Genomic DNA, 17033 nt, shown 5'->3' on the forward strand with positions numbered 1-17033 from the left:
CAAAGCTCCTCTCCAGTGTATTTCTAGTGTGTCCCATACTACAGCACTGGGTGCTGCTCAGAAAAATACAGAAGGAGAATCATTTCTGTCCATTTATGGACCATCTCCACTCTGCTCCTCCCTCCTCTCAAGGGAAGGGAAAAAGTCACCTGCCATTTTCAACCTCTTTCCTTGAGGGAGGACCTGTCTTACACTATGCTCAAGGGACAAATCCTGCTGCCTCCCTCATGGTGTGTTTATGCTGGACTTTGGGGAGTAGCAGGATTTGAGAGGTCTGCACAGGGGTGTGCAAGTGCAGTTCCACTGGATCTCTTTGCATGAAAGCACGCAGGGCAGGGAGAAGCGTGGGTAACAGACCCACCACTGAACGGACTCTCTGGCCTTTCACTTCTGTGAGGGCTGGAGTGGGGGAATGCTAGGACCAAAGAAACTACTCCTGACTTTTGCCTGGAACAGCTTCCAAGGAACAGCTGTGCTACAATTTCATGGGCAAGAGGAAGGATTTCTCTTTCCCCCATTCCCCATCCGCACCTTCCTGCAGACCTCCTCCAGTCAAGGTGTTATGCTGGATGCTGGGAAGTATATGCTCCCAAATATGGAAAGACAGACTCCTCCTAACCTTTGCAGGTGAGGAGTTGTACCACTGTGGGCACTCTACCGAAATCCCCAGCTCCTGAGGGTTTTGTCCCTGGGTCCCATAAGCTGCAATATCCTTGCTGATCATAGTATTTTCTCTGGGAGCTAGAAGTTATCTATGAAGTAGCCAGACCCTATCCCTTTATCCTCCCTACTAATCTGAAATGACACATTTACCTTGGAACTTTGCCTGATGAAAGATAGACGATCTACAGAGCTGATATCCAGAAGGTCTTCCACCCCATCGGCCAGCCCAGAGAGGGAAGAGCGTTTCAGCCAGTTCCCTGATGCAGATAAAGCCAGTCAGGACAATTCTGCAATTGCTCCAAGCTGAATACATCAGCAATACAGGCATATTTCTCTATAGCACTGAAACAGTCATACCATGACATGAGAAGAGGGTGAAGGATGAGGCGTGTTCATGCTACATGCATCAAAGATCATAGATGAATTAATAACATGTGAGGCTGAGTTTTAGGATTGTAAAAGCTGAAAACCAACATGGGTCGGTGAGAAAGGATAAATAATAGTTATTCTTCCTTTCTTATTGAAGTCTGCTTGGAAAGCTTCTCAGAGAGAAAGGAAGGATGGTCCAATGATGAGGGCTCCAGTCTAGGACTTGGGAACCCCAGGTTAAAGTCCCTGCTCTGCAATAGACTTTCTGTGTGAACTTGGGCAAATCACTTAGTCTCTCTCTCTGTCTCACTTCCCCATCTGTAAAATGGAGAAAATAGCACTTCCCTACCTCACAAGGGGTGTTGTGAGAATAAATATATTAAAGATTGTAAGGCACTCAGACACTACGTGTCTTTGCTATACAGTATCCAACACATGCACAGAACAGATCTATTCTATCTGCACATGTAGTACGTATATATAATATAAAGGGACATACATTTACCTATGGGGAGTTTGAGTTTCTTTCGGAGCGAGATCCGTCGGGAGCGGGAGCGAGAGCGCCTATCAGTGGTCGTTCCAGAGTGAGCAGTGGTGCACTCTGATGTGTCCTGCTCTGACTGGCTGCTGGTATCACTTGCTGCACTCTGCGACTTGAACATCTTTCGCCAGAAGTCTTTGCGTCCCAGAACCGCCCCTTGCATTTGCTCATCGCTGCGAGAGAACACAACACAGGGTTAATAATATCTCACTGTGGTTTGTATGCTGCTAAGTACATTTGAACAAGTTTCCCCTCTTCTAACCTCTCTTTTTTTCCTTGGCATATGTTACTCTAAGAATGTAAACTTATTCTTTTTGATGTAATTTGTTAAGCTAGACAGCGTTCTCAATATTGCACAATGAAGACAAATGTTACTCTGGAGAGTTTACAGTCTAAAAAGTCATTCTGTTTTTCTGTCATTATGCTAAAGCAGTGTTTCTCACACTAGGGTCTGTGGATCTGGTACTCCAGGGAGTCCGCGAGTCATGCCCAGGGCCACTGGCCCCGCTGATCAACTCCCCTCCCTCCCTCCCAGTGCCTCTGGCATGCCGGGGAACAGCTGTTCAGCAGCATGCAGGAGGCACTGGGAAGGAGGGGGATGAGCGGGGATGGGGTGCTCTCAGGGGAGGGACGGAAAGATGTGGGGAAGAGGAGGGGCAGGGGTAGAGCGGGGGCAGGGCCTTGGGGGAAGGGATGGAGTAGGCGCAGGGTCTGGGGCTGAGCTGGGGGTCAGTGTAAAATTTTAAATCATAATGGGGTCTTTGGGTTGCTAAAGTTTGAGAACCGCTGTGCTAAAGAATCATTCTCTATCTGGTCAAAGTGACCACTAATGTACCGGACCAATGCTTTTCAAGGCTGTGTCCTTTACAAAGTGTTTGTATATCAAAAGAATCATTTCAATTCTGTGTGTCGCTATATGAAATCACAATTCTTAGTGATCTTTTAGAATAGCAACACCATATTCTGCTGCATACCTGAGACCTCAAAGTTCTGCAGCAAGACTGTGAGCAGAATGGCTAATTCTAATTTTTCTCAGGAGATTCCAATTTTCTGTTCTCTTTACAATCGCATCATCCGAGGAAAGTTTCAGAAAGTTTCATATTCAGTTCAGCATAAAACAAGCCTTTCTGGACTTTCCTCTTTTCCATATTCTGGATTTTAAAGGGCAAATCTATCTCCACTTGAAGAGATACAGATTTGAGAGACATAAAAAGGCTGAGCAAAAGAGCTAACTACAACATTCAGATTTCAAAGCCAACCTCTTTTTCATAAGTTTAGGGTTTAGCCTTTATCTCAACAAATCTTCTTTTGCTACAGAAAGTATGAGTAACTTCTGGACTAAAGGATGACCCTGGAACATTTAACAGAGCAGCACACATATAATAATCATCCTTAAACACAGTTATTTTAAGTCAAAAATAGACAAGATTGTTCCCTTATTTGCAGTATTCCCTACACTTCCCTACACTTGTTATAGGGAATACTGCAAATATTGAAGAAAAATTATACAGCTTTCTAAAGGCTTGTCTAAACTGGAACTTCCAGGAAAGTTAATCCGCATCACTGCCAAAGTGAATTTAGCTAAATCAAATGAAAGTAATTTTAATTCTGAACAGCAGCATCCACACAGGGATTTAATGCAATCCACTTCAAATTCACTCTTTTAGTTAATTCAGATTAATTTTCCTGGACGTCTCTGTGTAGGCAAGCCTTAAGGCAACTGAAATGTTTCTAAGGGTGACCTTCTGTATAGCTGCAAGTATCTTTCCATTATCTGAGAGCATGAGTAATATTGAAATAATGACCTCCGCACATATAACCAAAGTTGCAAATCTATTGCACAAAAAATACAGAAGCTTCCTTGTGCACCTCTGATCAAGTCAGAAATTCAGTGAGTGTTTAGAAATGGGCCCAAGGCATAATCCTTGTTCCAAAATCTAGATTCAGTATACCGTTCTTAACCCACCTCGGCTTACAGTACTGAAGGACTCATCTATTGTTGAATCCTATATTCTAGCTGTACTTATATCAATGATATTAAAGACCTTATGGATGTAGGAGAGTTATCTCCTTTTGTTCTTGCCCACCAGCATAAACCAGGCCACCGGGCCCCTCAGGGTGGAATGTTCAGCAGTGAGAAAGCTGCCGTGGCATAAAATGACAAAAAAAACCCATCTGTAGGAAGATCCATTTGAGCCCAGAATGTACCAAAAACTGGGCAGTGTTAGCCTGGGAAAGGATGTGGCTAAGTTTATCAGGGTAAGTTGATTCACTGCATCTACTGGCACAGCTTCTATGGACTAAAGCTACGCTGCACCTGACATAAACCTGGGGTAAATCCACCCCCAGAGTACAGCATTGCATCCCGGTGCAAGGCAACATCATTTGCACCGCCTTGCACCATCTGTGGTGTCTCTTGGCCCACAGTCTTTAACCTTTCCCAATCCACTATTTTGAATGTTAGAAACAGGCTTTATTTCATTACTGGCACATCATTTAAAGGCATGGGTTACCACTCTCCTAGGACATGATGATTTAACCATGAATGGGAAAGCAATGCCTAAAGAAAACCCTCTCTGAGCCACATATTAGTCTTGTATTATAGGTTTATAAGAGTAAAGAGCAAAACAAGAACTGAAGAAAGATTTAATCAGTTGGGACACTGGTCTAATCAACGTGAGATTTTCAAGAGCCCTGATTTTGCTTACCATATACAGATCTTTGGATTGGGCAAAACCTCCAAATATATCAGACCAAAATATAAATCAATTCACCATTCATTTGCTTTGCTTAACTACTCTGACCATGTTTGCTAATTAGAACATGTAATTTCCCCTTAAATCAGGGCTGGGCTCCTTCACAATCCATCTTCTCCCACTTGATCTTGCAATGAAGTCATAATGTTGCATTTGTGATTATACAATTATTTCCATGGCAAAAGAGATTATTTTCTGCAGATTCAAGTAGATCAGGATGAGGAGGAAAGATTGAGAGAGAGAGAGAGAGAATGAGAGAGAAATACCCCAGCTGGGGCCTACTGTCCCACCACAGGATATGAACAGCTTCCACTGAGATCAGAAGATCTGTTAGGTCTTCAAAGAAGAACAGATACAGGGAACTACTGCTGTCTTCTCTAAAGACACCCATCTTCACTACTGATGACTAAAAGAGCCAAGGAAGTTTCCACCAAAAAAAGAAAACTGGAAAAATATGACAGATAATGCAAGAGGCAGCAGTAAATAACTAAATTTAATTTAATTACAGAATTAGTAACAACAGTCTTCGAATATGTTAAGGCTGTTATAAAGAGAACTGTGACCAATTCATCTCTACGTCCATTTAAGGTTAGAGAAGATCTGTAGCAAGGGAGATTTAGGTTAAATACAAGGAAAAACTTTCTAATTGTAAGGATAGCTAAGTAGTGACACAGCCTTCCAAGCGAGATTGTGGCATGCCTGTCACTGGAGGTTTTTAAGAACAAGTTAGACAAACACCTGTCAGGGATGGCCTAGGTTACTTGGCAGGGGAATGTACTATATGTCCCTTCCAGCCCTCCATTTCTATGAATATTCAGTTCACTTAGGGGGACAAAAGAAAAAAATCAGTCTGACTCAAAAAAGGGAAAAACAAAGCAGAGGAAGATGCTAAAGCTGGAGGGTTTTTTTTTGAGAATTGTTACTTATTGTTAGTCTGTAAGTTCCTTGGGCAGAGATCATCTTTCCATTCTGTATGCATACAGCACCTAACACAATGGGTCCCCAGTCTAGAACTGGGGCCTCTAGGCATTGTCCCAATACAAATACAAAAATAATAATCAGAAAGCTGGAGGTGCAGCTCTGCTCATAAGGCAAGTGCAACAACCCCAGGGTCCCGTGGGTGAGAAATGAACCAACCATTGGATGAATTAAGGGGCATGTAGTTAGCCCACCAGTGTAGTTTTCACATTTCCTGTGGGAGCAACAGCGTAGAATGTTGAGAGCTACCTGGCCTCATGTTTGGAGCATGGACGCACGAACAGGGAATTGCTCTGATGATGAGAATAAATGTTCTATTTATTGCTCTGTCATTGTTAAAAATGCATTGGCAAATTTTGTTGCAATTTCATTTTGTGCTGCCCCATTTTGTGGTGGGCTGTGGTGCCAGCTTTAATTTATCTTCCTCTGAAATCAAGTTTATGCCCTGTTATCCTTTTGGTGGTACAGAAGGTGGGCATTTGTTGGACATAACCTGTAAGTTCAGCAGCAGCTAAACAAATGCTCAGTACATTTCTTGTATTGCCGGCAGAGAAGAACCCGAAACGAACAGCTAATTGCTACTACCACAGTGGGGAATTCTCTGGTACAACACATTCAAACTACTAAATATTTACTTACTGCTCTGGGGTCTGCTGAGGACGGCTGGAGATGTAACTACGACATTCATCAGGGGCAGATGATGCCTGGCCTTTATCAATAACAACACTTCCCACCTCGGATCTATGCAGACAATACAGACAGTCAAATAAAGTTAACAGATGGCATATCTTGCTTCTCATATAATCAGCATTGTTCCCTGATCACTGAATCCAGCACTTCTGAAAAACAAATTTAAATTTGTGCCCCCATTACAGCAACTGGCCTGCCTATGCACATATCATCATCAAAAATGTATTGGGATGGGGAACTAAGGCCAAGATTAGAGACTTGCACAGGACTTTTTAAAACCCCCCACTCCTGCTGTTATGGCAGTGGGTTCAGCAGAACCTGCGGGATTCCAGTTCCGCTGCAGGGCTCTATGCTAGTCACACACAGGGCTCTAGCCAACATTTTCAAAAGCTACTAGCAATGTTGGGAGCCTCATTTTGTGGGTGCTCAATCTGAGGTGCCTTAAAGAAGGCAGATTATCAGAAAGTATTGATCACATACTTTTGGCAATCTTGGCCAGTGTCGTCTGCGTGTCTCTGAGGCCAAGAAAATCATGCAACAAATCTGATGCTGCCAGTTTACATGAGACTAATTCATTTAGTTCCGTTTGAAGCTCCATTTTTGATCCATACTTATTCTTTTGTCTCACACTTAAATGCAACACATCCCAAGACAGCATATTAAATTAATAAAGCAACCTAGGTTTCTTTAGTATCATGCTCCCCACATCTGAGTATAGGCATTCAGACCAATAGCTCTCAGCACCTCAAGGTACTGATGCTAATACTAAGCCATGTCCACATGATGTTGGGGGTGGAGGTTGCAATTATCCCTTCACACTCAACCTCCATCCCTCCTCTTTCTTTCTCCTGTTTCTCTACTCTTCCTTCCCCCTGAATTTCCGCTGCTTTGCTATTTTATTTCCTTTGTTCCAGTTATTTCTGATCCACTTTTTTCATGGCTACTTCCATAGCTGCCTCACTTTATTAAATTTTAAGTGTGGCTTCTGTCACTGCCACACTCAAGTCCTATACATCAGGAGCGGACATGTGCTAACAAGATGAAAACAAACAACTCCTTGTACTTTCCTACATCTGTGTTTGTCGTCAGATGTTTGCTGCGTGTGTGTGTTCTCCATGTGTGCTGTCCCAACTCTGCGCAGACAGCTGGCACAGTAGAACTCGAGCAAACCGCCCACTGACCACAAAATTCATTAAGGTGCAAAGGCACTTGGTCAGGTTTATTGCCAACAAAGCACGGTGCTAATGCCCCGGCTCAATGGTTACAGATACACTAACATTTGTATGCTCGTGACAATGGACCGTCTCAGTTAGTGTTGAGACTTTCCACTATACCCTAGGCCAGACAAAGATATTGCCTCTGAGATACATCTTTATACACCAAAACACAACAAGTTACGTATCACTCTTGACTTACCAGGGTGCCACCCTCTGACATACTGGCCTTGTAGGTTCCATCAAAACATCTCGATTCATCATGCTATCATCCTGACCTAATCCTTAAAATGAGTCAACATGTTCCTGTTATCTTTGGGGAATTTGTTTATCAGGATGTTCTGGTACCTCCCTTTTGGAATGTGCTTGCGTGAGTGCTTTTTGCCCAGCACCTCTTAGGAATGTGTGTTTTTACAATATCAACACTATGCTTGCCAAATTCTGTGAGCAGGGCCTGCCTCTTGCTCACAACTTAACTTGGTAATATAAAGCAAAGTTCTGACCATTACTTTAACCCAGGCCTCAGGCCTCTGATACAAGGCCCTATGTTTCAGGCCCTCTTATTACAGTGTTCAGCATAATAAATTATACAACAGTATATAAATCATTCAGACACAAATCTCTCCCAGACACAAACTTTTTGCTCCCCAGGGGCTTCAGATCCTGCTCAGTTGTTTCATCTGTTTTCTTCCCCGGAATTAACTTTTCAGCACTGTCCAAAAGGGCGCTCAGTGCCACCCTTCTAAAAACATTCCCATGAGCCTCCTTGATAAATTGGACCAATTGCCGGATGTCACAGTACAATCCCTGAATAACAAAGGAGAGAGAGAGAGCTGTGTTACTCAGTTTGCATACAAGCAGGGAGGGAAAGATATATTCCTTTTGTATACAACCAGGGTGATGCACTAGATCATGAAGAACTGCATACCTCAATAATTGTGCCAGCTGTTGTCTGAGCGGCTCTTTACTTACAGGTTTATGTTTTCTCATTAAGGTCAAATGTTTCTCTTTGTAAGAGGAAAGTCAATCCAGGAGCCAGCTAAGAGACTCTGTAACCATCTGTGGCAAACTCTTTTGATAATGTAATCTATGAGTTACTGATCTGCTTGATGGTGCATATGACTAGTTTTTAAATTAACATCATTATTAAAGGTGGAGCAGGGAGCTGTGAAGAAATAATTTAACTAAGGCAAGTTTGCAGCTGACCCTCACATCGATGCATATACTGTACTGGACAAAGGCTGTTTTAAATTATGCCAGGGCTTCTGGATCAGAGGATCTGGGAGCTGTGAAGATGATTTGAAGCCTTTTTTACCCATTCATCTAACTCATAATCTTAAAAGGCATGAAAAATCCTATTGAAAAAATGCAGCATCTCAGATTTTTTCTTAATTATTTGAAAGGATTACATCACGACAATGGAGAGGAATGACTCATACATTCACCATTCTAACTCCCATAATTAGATTTTGTTTTTTACTTCAGTACATTTGCGTGCATAACTGTAGCCCCTGGGAGGAGTTGGTATGGAAAGGGCAGCCCTAGTTCTGAGGGAGAGAACCTTCCAAAGGACCCAACATCTGTTTCAGGAGCTTTCTTGAGAGCCCTCAGTCTATTCTGAAAATCCCAGCTGTGGAACTATGGCCAGTACTCTACAAACACCAGATTAGTTGACAGACTAGCTGGTACTCTGACTGAGGTCCTGATTCCACAAGATACTGACGCACATACCCATCTTTACGCATGCAAGTCGTCCCATAATAGGAAAATCCCAGACGTAGCCTTGTCACATCAGCCCACCATCTTTACAGAGTGTGTAGTGGGCACTATGCAGTCTACTCACAGGTTTGAAGTTAGGCATGTGCTTATGTACCTTCCTGAATTGGGATCTCAACTACCTACCTCTTCACCTTTGGAAAGGCATACATCTTCTCAAGCAAAAGTATAGCCGTTGGTCCTAAATGAGCCCCTAGAAGATGTCTGCCCTCTTCCCAAAACTAAACATTAGTTCAGTACGATTGGCAGCTTTTGTTAAGAGAGTTCCAAGAGAGAAATACAGAGGTACTGCAGGTTAGGCTTGAGTTACCTTAGTAGGACTGTACTCAGGAAGCTTGCACAGCACCTACCAGAACGGGGTCACATCCAGCTCATGTAAACCGGCATATCTCCACTGAAGGCAATGGAACTACTCTGCTTTACCCCAGGTGGGAATCTAGCCCATTATTCCTAGCTCCAGTTTAGTGCTACTAGTCTTTCCTTTTCATTAATGTCAAATTCACAATTAAACAAATGGAGTCCCCATTTGAAAACACAGGGAGTCAAAGACCAAACACAGTGTATGACTCTATGCTGGCTGGGTCAGATTTGCCCCTGACGAACACCTGAAGGATAAGTCTTTTTCTTAAACTTGTCTAGCTAGCTATGCCAATAAAGTCTCATTGAATCGAGCCCTGATTTTCAAGCCCAGCTGCGTTAGGAGGGAGAGAAAATTCAACTCGTAAAACCTGCACCTAAATCCTCACCAGGTTTTCAGGGCTATGCAGTTCATGCGTGGTGGAAGCGCAGCGAGTGATCAGTGACTTGAACATGGCGCCAACAATAATACCTTCCACACTTTGCGCTGTGGACTTGTTGTCCACTGTAGTGAAGTTATTTCCAAATCCAGCCTTGTCTGCAAAATGCAAGCACAATAAACCACACAGCTCGGCTGAGATGTGTTAACAAATTACAGATTAAATACATAATTACTTTTTAAATGTATTAAAAGACATAAATCACCCAAAATCATATGTTCAATTTTTGTGACCCTACCTCATAAACAACACAGCAGATATAAGTGGCACAAATAAGAAGAGGGATAGAAAAATCTGCCATTTGAAGAGAGATTGAAATGATCAAAACTGTTTATCCTCTCCCTAAAACAGGGGGATACAAAATAACAAATGGAACAGGAAAGGCAATTCAGGCATCCCTGTCTCCCCACTCAGATAACACAGAACAAGGGGTCCTTCAACTAAATTGAAAAGCAATTTAAAACTAATGAAAGGAAATTCTTTTTAACCAATGAAACTGCTCTCACAAGGTACAATGGAGGCCAAGATCTCAGAACAATTCAAACAACAGATTAAACATTTATATAGATAACGAACACATCCACAGTTCTTTAGACAGGGCAACAACATTCACAAGAGAGGGCCTATCCCTTGAAGGGATAAGCCAATGTGTATCTGATGGGTGTTAAGAAGAAACGTGCCCTGTGGGCCGGTTATTTCACAGTTGCCCACTATGGTGTTTCTTGCACCTTTCTCTGAAGTGACTGGAATCATAGACAAAGAGATAAACTACTTGTGTGTTTTGATATGGCAATTCCTATATTCCAAATGCCCACAATTAGCTACTTATGCATGCAGTGACCAATGTATACGTACCATCATCATAATAGTACATAGAACTGTTTGCCTAACTTAAAAAAATGGACTTATGCTGTATGCACATAAATCTGAATGCTCCTATACTTGTTTACATGATCTGTTTAGCTATTTGCTGCCTCACTTTAGGCTCTGCAGAGAGATTTAATGCTCAATTATATCTCCATTCAGAATAAACATAGAATGCACAGTCCACTCCAGCTGGCATTTGGTCATGTTTTTAAGCAGAAAGCCTCATGCCTGAGGCATAGCTGAGAGAAAATTTTCTTTCATGAAGCCATAAACAAACAGGTAGGATGCATTAAAAGAGAGAGCACATATGCTTCTCTAATTCCAATTGTACTGGAAATAAAAGAATTTACAGGGCTACATTTTGCCTTTAGAAATTCACTACGACTTTTTGAAAATGGCAGCCAGCATCCCCTATGGTAGTGTCATCGATGAAAATGTGACTGGGGTTGTGATGCCAGCTGTACTTACTGTCAGTGACTGGCTCCATGCAGAATCCTAGCAAAGCGTGAAGGAAATCCACAACATTATTGAGGGAATCCCTGTTCACATAGTCCCTCATGGTCTGCCGGAACTGCATTTTATCCAGTTTGTAGAGCTTTGTAAGGCAATTCTGAGCCTGTGAAGATATTACAAAAATGAGAAGTATCTGCTTGAATTTTGGTGACAGTTGTTGGGTCCTTCGGTGCATTTCTGCCCTTGTTTCACCAGTGCTGCGTTGTTATAAGTAATCTCAGCTACTAATCAAAAGGTTCAAATACCATAACAAGATATGGGCTCTCAGCTAATGCCAACCATGCAATTCAGTAATAGGAGCCATTACACTACATTATCTTTTGGAGAAGATGTTAAATCAAGGTCACTTCTGCCCTCCTCTTGCAGTCCTCCAAATGGAAGTTAAAATTTCATCGCTGGTGAAATGAGTAGGAGCCCAACTACCCTGGCCAACACTTACAGTATAAACGTTGATAAAACAGACTGTGGTGTAAGGATGTCAGATTTTGAACCTATATCCCAGATCCAACCCTGTTCATGTGTTTATCTGACTCCAGTAACCAGTTCAGATGGTGCAAATGCAAACTTTTATTTACAAAAATAATTCAGTGTTGACTCTTTATTGCAAAGTTAACTATTTAGGTGTGACCCAACGCAGTGAGGTATTAAAAAGCCTGAAGTATCAGCTCCAAGAGATGGGTGAATTGTCTGTTTCCTCACAGGGTGGTGTTGGTTCTGAAGCCCAATGGTAATACTGTGATTTTCTAATAACTTAGATGTACAATTGTGCATGCAGTTACCACAGTGGTGCATTCAAAATAGCCTGGCCAAATAAACAAACAGCGGAAATAGCAGTCATCTCCAAAATGCACTACAAATCTCTTTCCATAAAGACCCCAGATCAGCAAGGCACTTAGGCACACGCTTAACATTAAGCATGTCCCACTGAGGCTAACGGGACTCTTCACATGCTTAAATTCAAGCATGTTCCTAAGCGTTTTGCTGGATCAGGGCCTAAACGATGCAAAACTTAATGGTAATTTTACTAAGTAATAGCTTGGTTGCTACATACCAGGCCATTCTGGACCCTTGCTCTTTGTGCAAACCTCCCGTTACCATCACTGGGTTCTCTGCCACCCAGTGATGGCTGCACATGACACTAGCATCGTAGTCCTGTCTCTCTGGTACCATAATGGCAAACAGAATTTGGCCCTCTCCAAAAAGTGAGTTTGACAGCCCTAAGGCCTGATCCAATTCCCCCTGAAACAAACTGATCAGCCCAAGGGAAAGGCTCCCATTAACGTTAATAGTCTTTAGATCAGGCCTCTAATGCTCTAGAGTATACTGTGAAGTATTGCTGACTGCATCATGGATGTTATGTTTGCCTACACAGTCATGACTAGTATCTTCCTCGCTGCTTTAGAAAGGATTTTGAGGAAGCTTGTGCAGAAAGGCACTATATGAAAATAAATTATTTTCTACTTTTTTCTTAGTTTCACATCCCTGACTCTGGATGTTTATATAGACAGGAAAACGGTGGTGCAAATTACAGTGAAACAGGAGAACTGGTGAAATTAGGATTTAAAAAGGGGAAGAAAAAAAAAACCCTCAGCACACAGACATTTGGAATTGCCTGATGACTATTTTGTGCTTTCAGTTTAAAACAAAATTAATTATAATTTTTATCTCCAGGAAAACAACTAGCTGGATCCTCTAATGTGGTGCAGCTGCTTTGCATTGCACTGTCAGCATAATTTGAATTTAAAGCTGTAGAAGCCAGTCTGAGGATCACACTACTGCAAAGCAGTGCAGATCTGTTTTAGGGACTCTGATGTAACGCCTCGTTCCTGCTGCTAGTATAGTTTGGACAAGGAAGCACTGCTAAGATGTCCCTATGCCCAGGGGCAGCTCCAGGCACCAGCACAGCAAAGGTGTGCCTGGGGCCAGCGGCGGCTCCAGGCACCAGCACTCCAAGCATGTGCCTGGGGCAGCAAGCTGCGGGGGGCACTGCCGGACCCTGTGAGGGCGGCAGTCAGGCAGCCTTCGGCGACTTGCCTGCAGGAAGTCCCCGGTCCTGTGGATTCGGCAGCAATTCGGCAGTGGGTACACTGAAGCCGCAGGACCGGCAGACCTCCCGCAGGCGCACTGCCGAATCCGCGGGACCGGGGACCTCTCGCAGGCAAGCTTCCAAAGGCTGCCTGACTGCCAAGCTTGGGGCGGCAAAAAAGCTAGAGCCAACCCTGCCTGGGGCGGCGGTGTGCCGGTTGCCGTGAGGGCGGCAGTCAGGCAGACTTCGGCGGCATGCCTGTGGGAGGTCCGCCGGTCTCGCAGCTTTGGCAGATCACCTTCAGACCAGCAGATCACCTGCAGAAATGCCGCCAAAGGCCACCTGACTGCCATGCTTGCGGCGGCAAAAAACATTGAGCCACCCCTGCCTATGCCACATCAATCCTCACTTGTGTCTTTGGCCTCTTGTGGCCATTACAGCCCAGCATAAATTAAAGCAATTTTTTAAGTGCCCAAACCAGAGCAGTGAGACCAGCCTGCACAGAGCAGCTTTGGAATCAGGGGAATGCAAAGGAGAATTTTAAACACATGAACTGCTACTTAGGCGCTCTGTGTTCCATCCCTGGCTCAGCCACAGACTTCCCATGTAAAACTGGGCATCAGGTAGGCCTCAATTTTTAAAATGTCTTTAGGCATTGCTTTGCTCAGTGTTGCAATGCTTAACTTATTTAGGAGACTAAAGCTTATTTTCCAAAGGGATTTAGGTTCTTAAGTGCCTAAATCGCTTTTGAAAAGGAGACTTAAGCATTGCAACCCTGAGCGCAGCAATGCCTAAATACCTTTAAAAATCTGGACCTTAGTCTTTGTGTGTTTGTTAAATAGGGGCAATACTTCCCTGCCTCATGGGAGTCGCGAGGACTATGAAGTGCACAGCTTCTATGGTGATGAGGTCAGACAGGTACTTAGATAGGAAGGTCTCATCCAACACGCTGACAAAAGCCAGGATAAGAATCAGCAACCAGTACCTTCAGGAGTCCTCTCTTTTAAAGTTCTAACCCTTATTCTCGAGTTTTACAGTGTGGATCAGTCTCTCAGAACTGGTAAAAATGCTTAGTGAACGTCAAGGAAACATTCATCAGAACCAAAAGCATGTAAACAATCTGCAAAGTAAACTGAAGGAAAAAGAAACATCTGCATTTTATTATGTAACACTGGTCTACAATTTTTGAGAAAGTCGTCTGCTGCAGAGATAAAATGTGATATTTATTATGTATTTTGATGTGCTGAATTCAAATATGACAATTAAAACAACTGATTGGCTACTGTTTCTAAGATATTTAAGTTTTTACATTTTATGTCTATGTATATTGCGTAGATAGTAGAGTTTTAATCATAAATTGTAAACCTAGGTCTTTTCATGTGTTTATGGTTGCTTTACATGATAATATTTCACCTGTCCTGTTTATGTAACACTTTAAAAATGAGCAAAAGGATTATATAAATAAAATTTATTATGAAACAAAAGGCAAAAAACTATTATCCACATAGTTTAGTCCTATTCAGTGTCTACTCAGCGCTTCTTGGCTTCTCTCTTGTATTCATTAAATGGAGCGTCTCTTGTCACTGTTCAGCAATAGTCTGCAAGTACTGACGGGCTCCCTTTGCCCTGATAGCCTGCCAGGAGATTCCACTGCTGTAGTCTGGAGCCCAACAGCTCTGCCTTACTCTTGGGTAGTTCCAAATCCCTGACAAGGTCATTCAGTTCACCTTGTATTATGAGGTGTGGTTCAGAGGAGGAGGATGGGAGAAAATGTGGGTCCTGTGACATTGATGGTTCAGGACCACAAGTTTCATCCTCTTCCTCTTCCTCGTCTGACTCAAGTGAGAATGATTCTGGTGCATCAGGAACTGGCAGTCCTTCTCCGTGGGGTACTGGGTGTATAGCTGATGGAATGTTTGGATAATGCGCAGTCCACTTTTTCCTCTTTGACACACCTTTCCCAAGTGGAGGCACTATGCAGAAGTAACAACTGCTGGTATGATCTGTTGGTTCTCTCCAAATCATTGGCACTGCAAAAGGCATAGATTTCCTTTTCCTGTTCAATCACTGGCGAAGATTTGTTGCACAAGTGTTGCAGCATATGTGTGGGACCCACATGTCCTGATCTCCAATTTTGCAGCCAAAAGAAAGGTGATAGGCTTTCTTAACCACAGTGGTTATACTGTGCTTTTGTGATGCAAAAGTCACTTCACCACAAACACAGCAGAAGTTACCTGCACTGTTCACACAAGTACGAGGCATCTCTGCTCACTTTGGCTAAACAGAAATGCGTCCCTTTGCAAAATCAAACACTGACAAATAAGAGAGCACGACACTGTATGATTTCTAGAGCTCATATAGGGCAATTTGTTCAGCAGAGTGATGTAAGCTTCATTATGATTGCATCATCCATGACTTCTAGGAATAACATGATGCAATTCATATCATGTATGATGCAATACCAGATTCAGATTGCATCATTCATTGTTTTGCCTAAAAAGCAAGTACTGTCCAAACCCAGTCATAGATTTATTCATACATCCAGTCAAAGATGTATTTTAGTCATTTCTGGTTTAAATTGAGATCCATTCCCTTTATAACTCACTTATTCTCCGCCACTCCCAAGTCAAGGGTCGTATATACTGACCCAATAGCATATCTTGAAAATCAACAATTTTAAGCATCATTTTCGTTCTCAGTGACCCAGAATTAGTAAAGTTGGACTACATTTATTTCAGAAGCATTCTGGCTGTAGAGCAGTGTAATCAAACACTTTGAGAAGTTTAACTGATCCTGATCTTGACTAGAGCTGGGCAATTTTTTAATTTTTTTATTTTTATTTTTTGCAGCAAATATAAAATTTACTGGAAAATGCATTTTGGGAGGTCTAAAACTATTCACGAATTTGGAAAACTGTTTCAGCTGACAAAATTATTTTGGAAATGTTGAAACAATTTTGAAAATGTCATTTTGATTTGATATTTGAAATGTTTCATTCAACCCAAATAAACATTTACAGCTTTTCATTTTGGCAAGAAAAAAAAATCAATTTTGGTTCGAAACAAACAGATTTTTTTTCACTCTTTTCGGTTTGGCCATCAATCCAAAAAATCAATTATTCGCTCAGCTCTAGCCTTGAGCTCATATCACTCTGAGGTTCAGGATCTACAGCTAAACGCTTTGAATTCAAGGCTCAGTATCAAAATACAACATGCTGCATGCATGCCTACTGTCAATTTTTTAACTAACTGAGACAGTAAGGGGGGGAAGAGGGTGATCATATAAAATCCACCACTCTAGGCGTTATTTTTAGCCAGGTCTCAATCCCACATCCACCTCCATTTTCGCAGGCACAGTCTACACTTGCTAACGAAGCCAATGGGAATGCTCATTGTAGCATGCATGATGGCCAGTAAAAAGTGTTTGCGGGACTGGGCCTTCAAAATGCACCTGTTTGGCAGGACACTGGGCACTGTGTTCCCATTGAAACCCCCTGTACCTGGGTTTTAATTTTCTGGGATGCAATTACAGCAGTAACTGAGCAATTCTGGGCTCTTTATGCTGCTTGAATGGTAACAAAGGGCCAGAAAACTAGGTAAAACTACCTCACGATAGAGGAGGGGGGTCTTTTGCTGCCCTCCTGCACAGACTGCAGCATGACAGCATGCTTGGAGCACAGTGCACCCTGGCTATTCAGGTTTGCTGGAGCAGCCCATAAGCAGACATTCAAGGCCACTAGAAGGTAATGCAGGGCTTGTCTACACTTACGGATTTTTGTATCCATGGGACCAAACTGATTTAGTCACCACTGTAAACCTCCCCAGTGTAGCTATGCTGCACCAG

General features: G+C 42.6%; 1 protein-coding gene across 6 annotated transcripts in view; it reads right to left on the minus strand.

Annotated features, from left to right (window-relative positions):
* The window catches only part of UNC80 (unc-80 homolog, NALCN channel complex subunit), a 197667-nt gene that overhangs the window by 128263 nt on the left and 52371 nt on the right, over positions 1-17033 (minus strand). For 4 of the 6 annotated variants that reach the window (XM_030580475.1, XM_030580474.1, XM_030580470.1 and 1 more), the window contains exons 15-20: positions 11120-11267; positions 9734-9882; positions 7849-8018; positions 5947-6048; positions 1532-1746; positions 814-920 (exon numbers count right to left, since the gene is read on the minus strand). In XM_030580475.1, the coding sequence (XP_030436335.1) occupies positions 814-920; positions 1532-1746; positions 5947-6048; positions 7849-8018; positions 9734-9882; positions 11120-11267 (891 nt within the window). The remainder of the gene's footprint in view (positions 1-813; positions 921-1531; positions 1747-5946; positions 6049-7848; positions 8019-9733; positions 9883-11119; positions 11268-17033) is intronic. The other 2 variants (XM_030580473.1, XM_030580471.1) reach the window with 1 other exon arrangement.

Source organism: Gopherus evgoodei, chromosome 11 (genome assembly GCF_007399415.2).
Source record: "Gopherus evgoodei ecotype Sinaloan lineage chromosome 11, rGopEvg1_v1.p, whole genome shotgun sequence".
Classification (NCBI taxonomy): domain Eukaryota; kingdom Metazoa; phylum Chordata; order Testudines; family Testudinidae; genus Gopherus; species Gopherus evgoodei.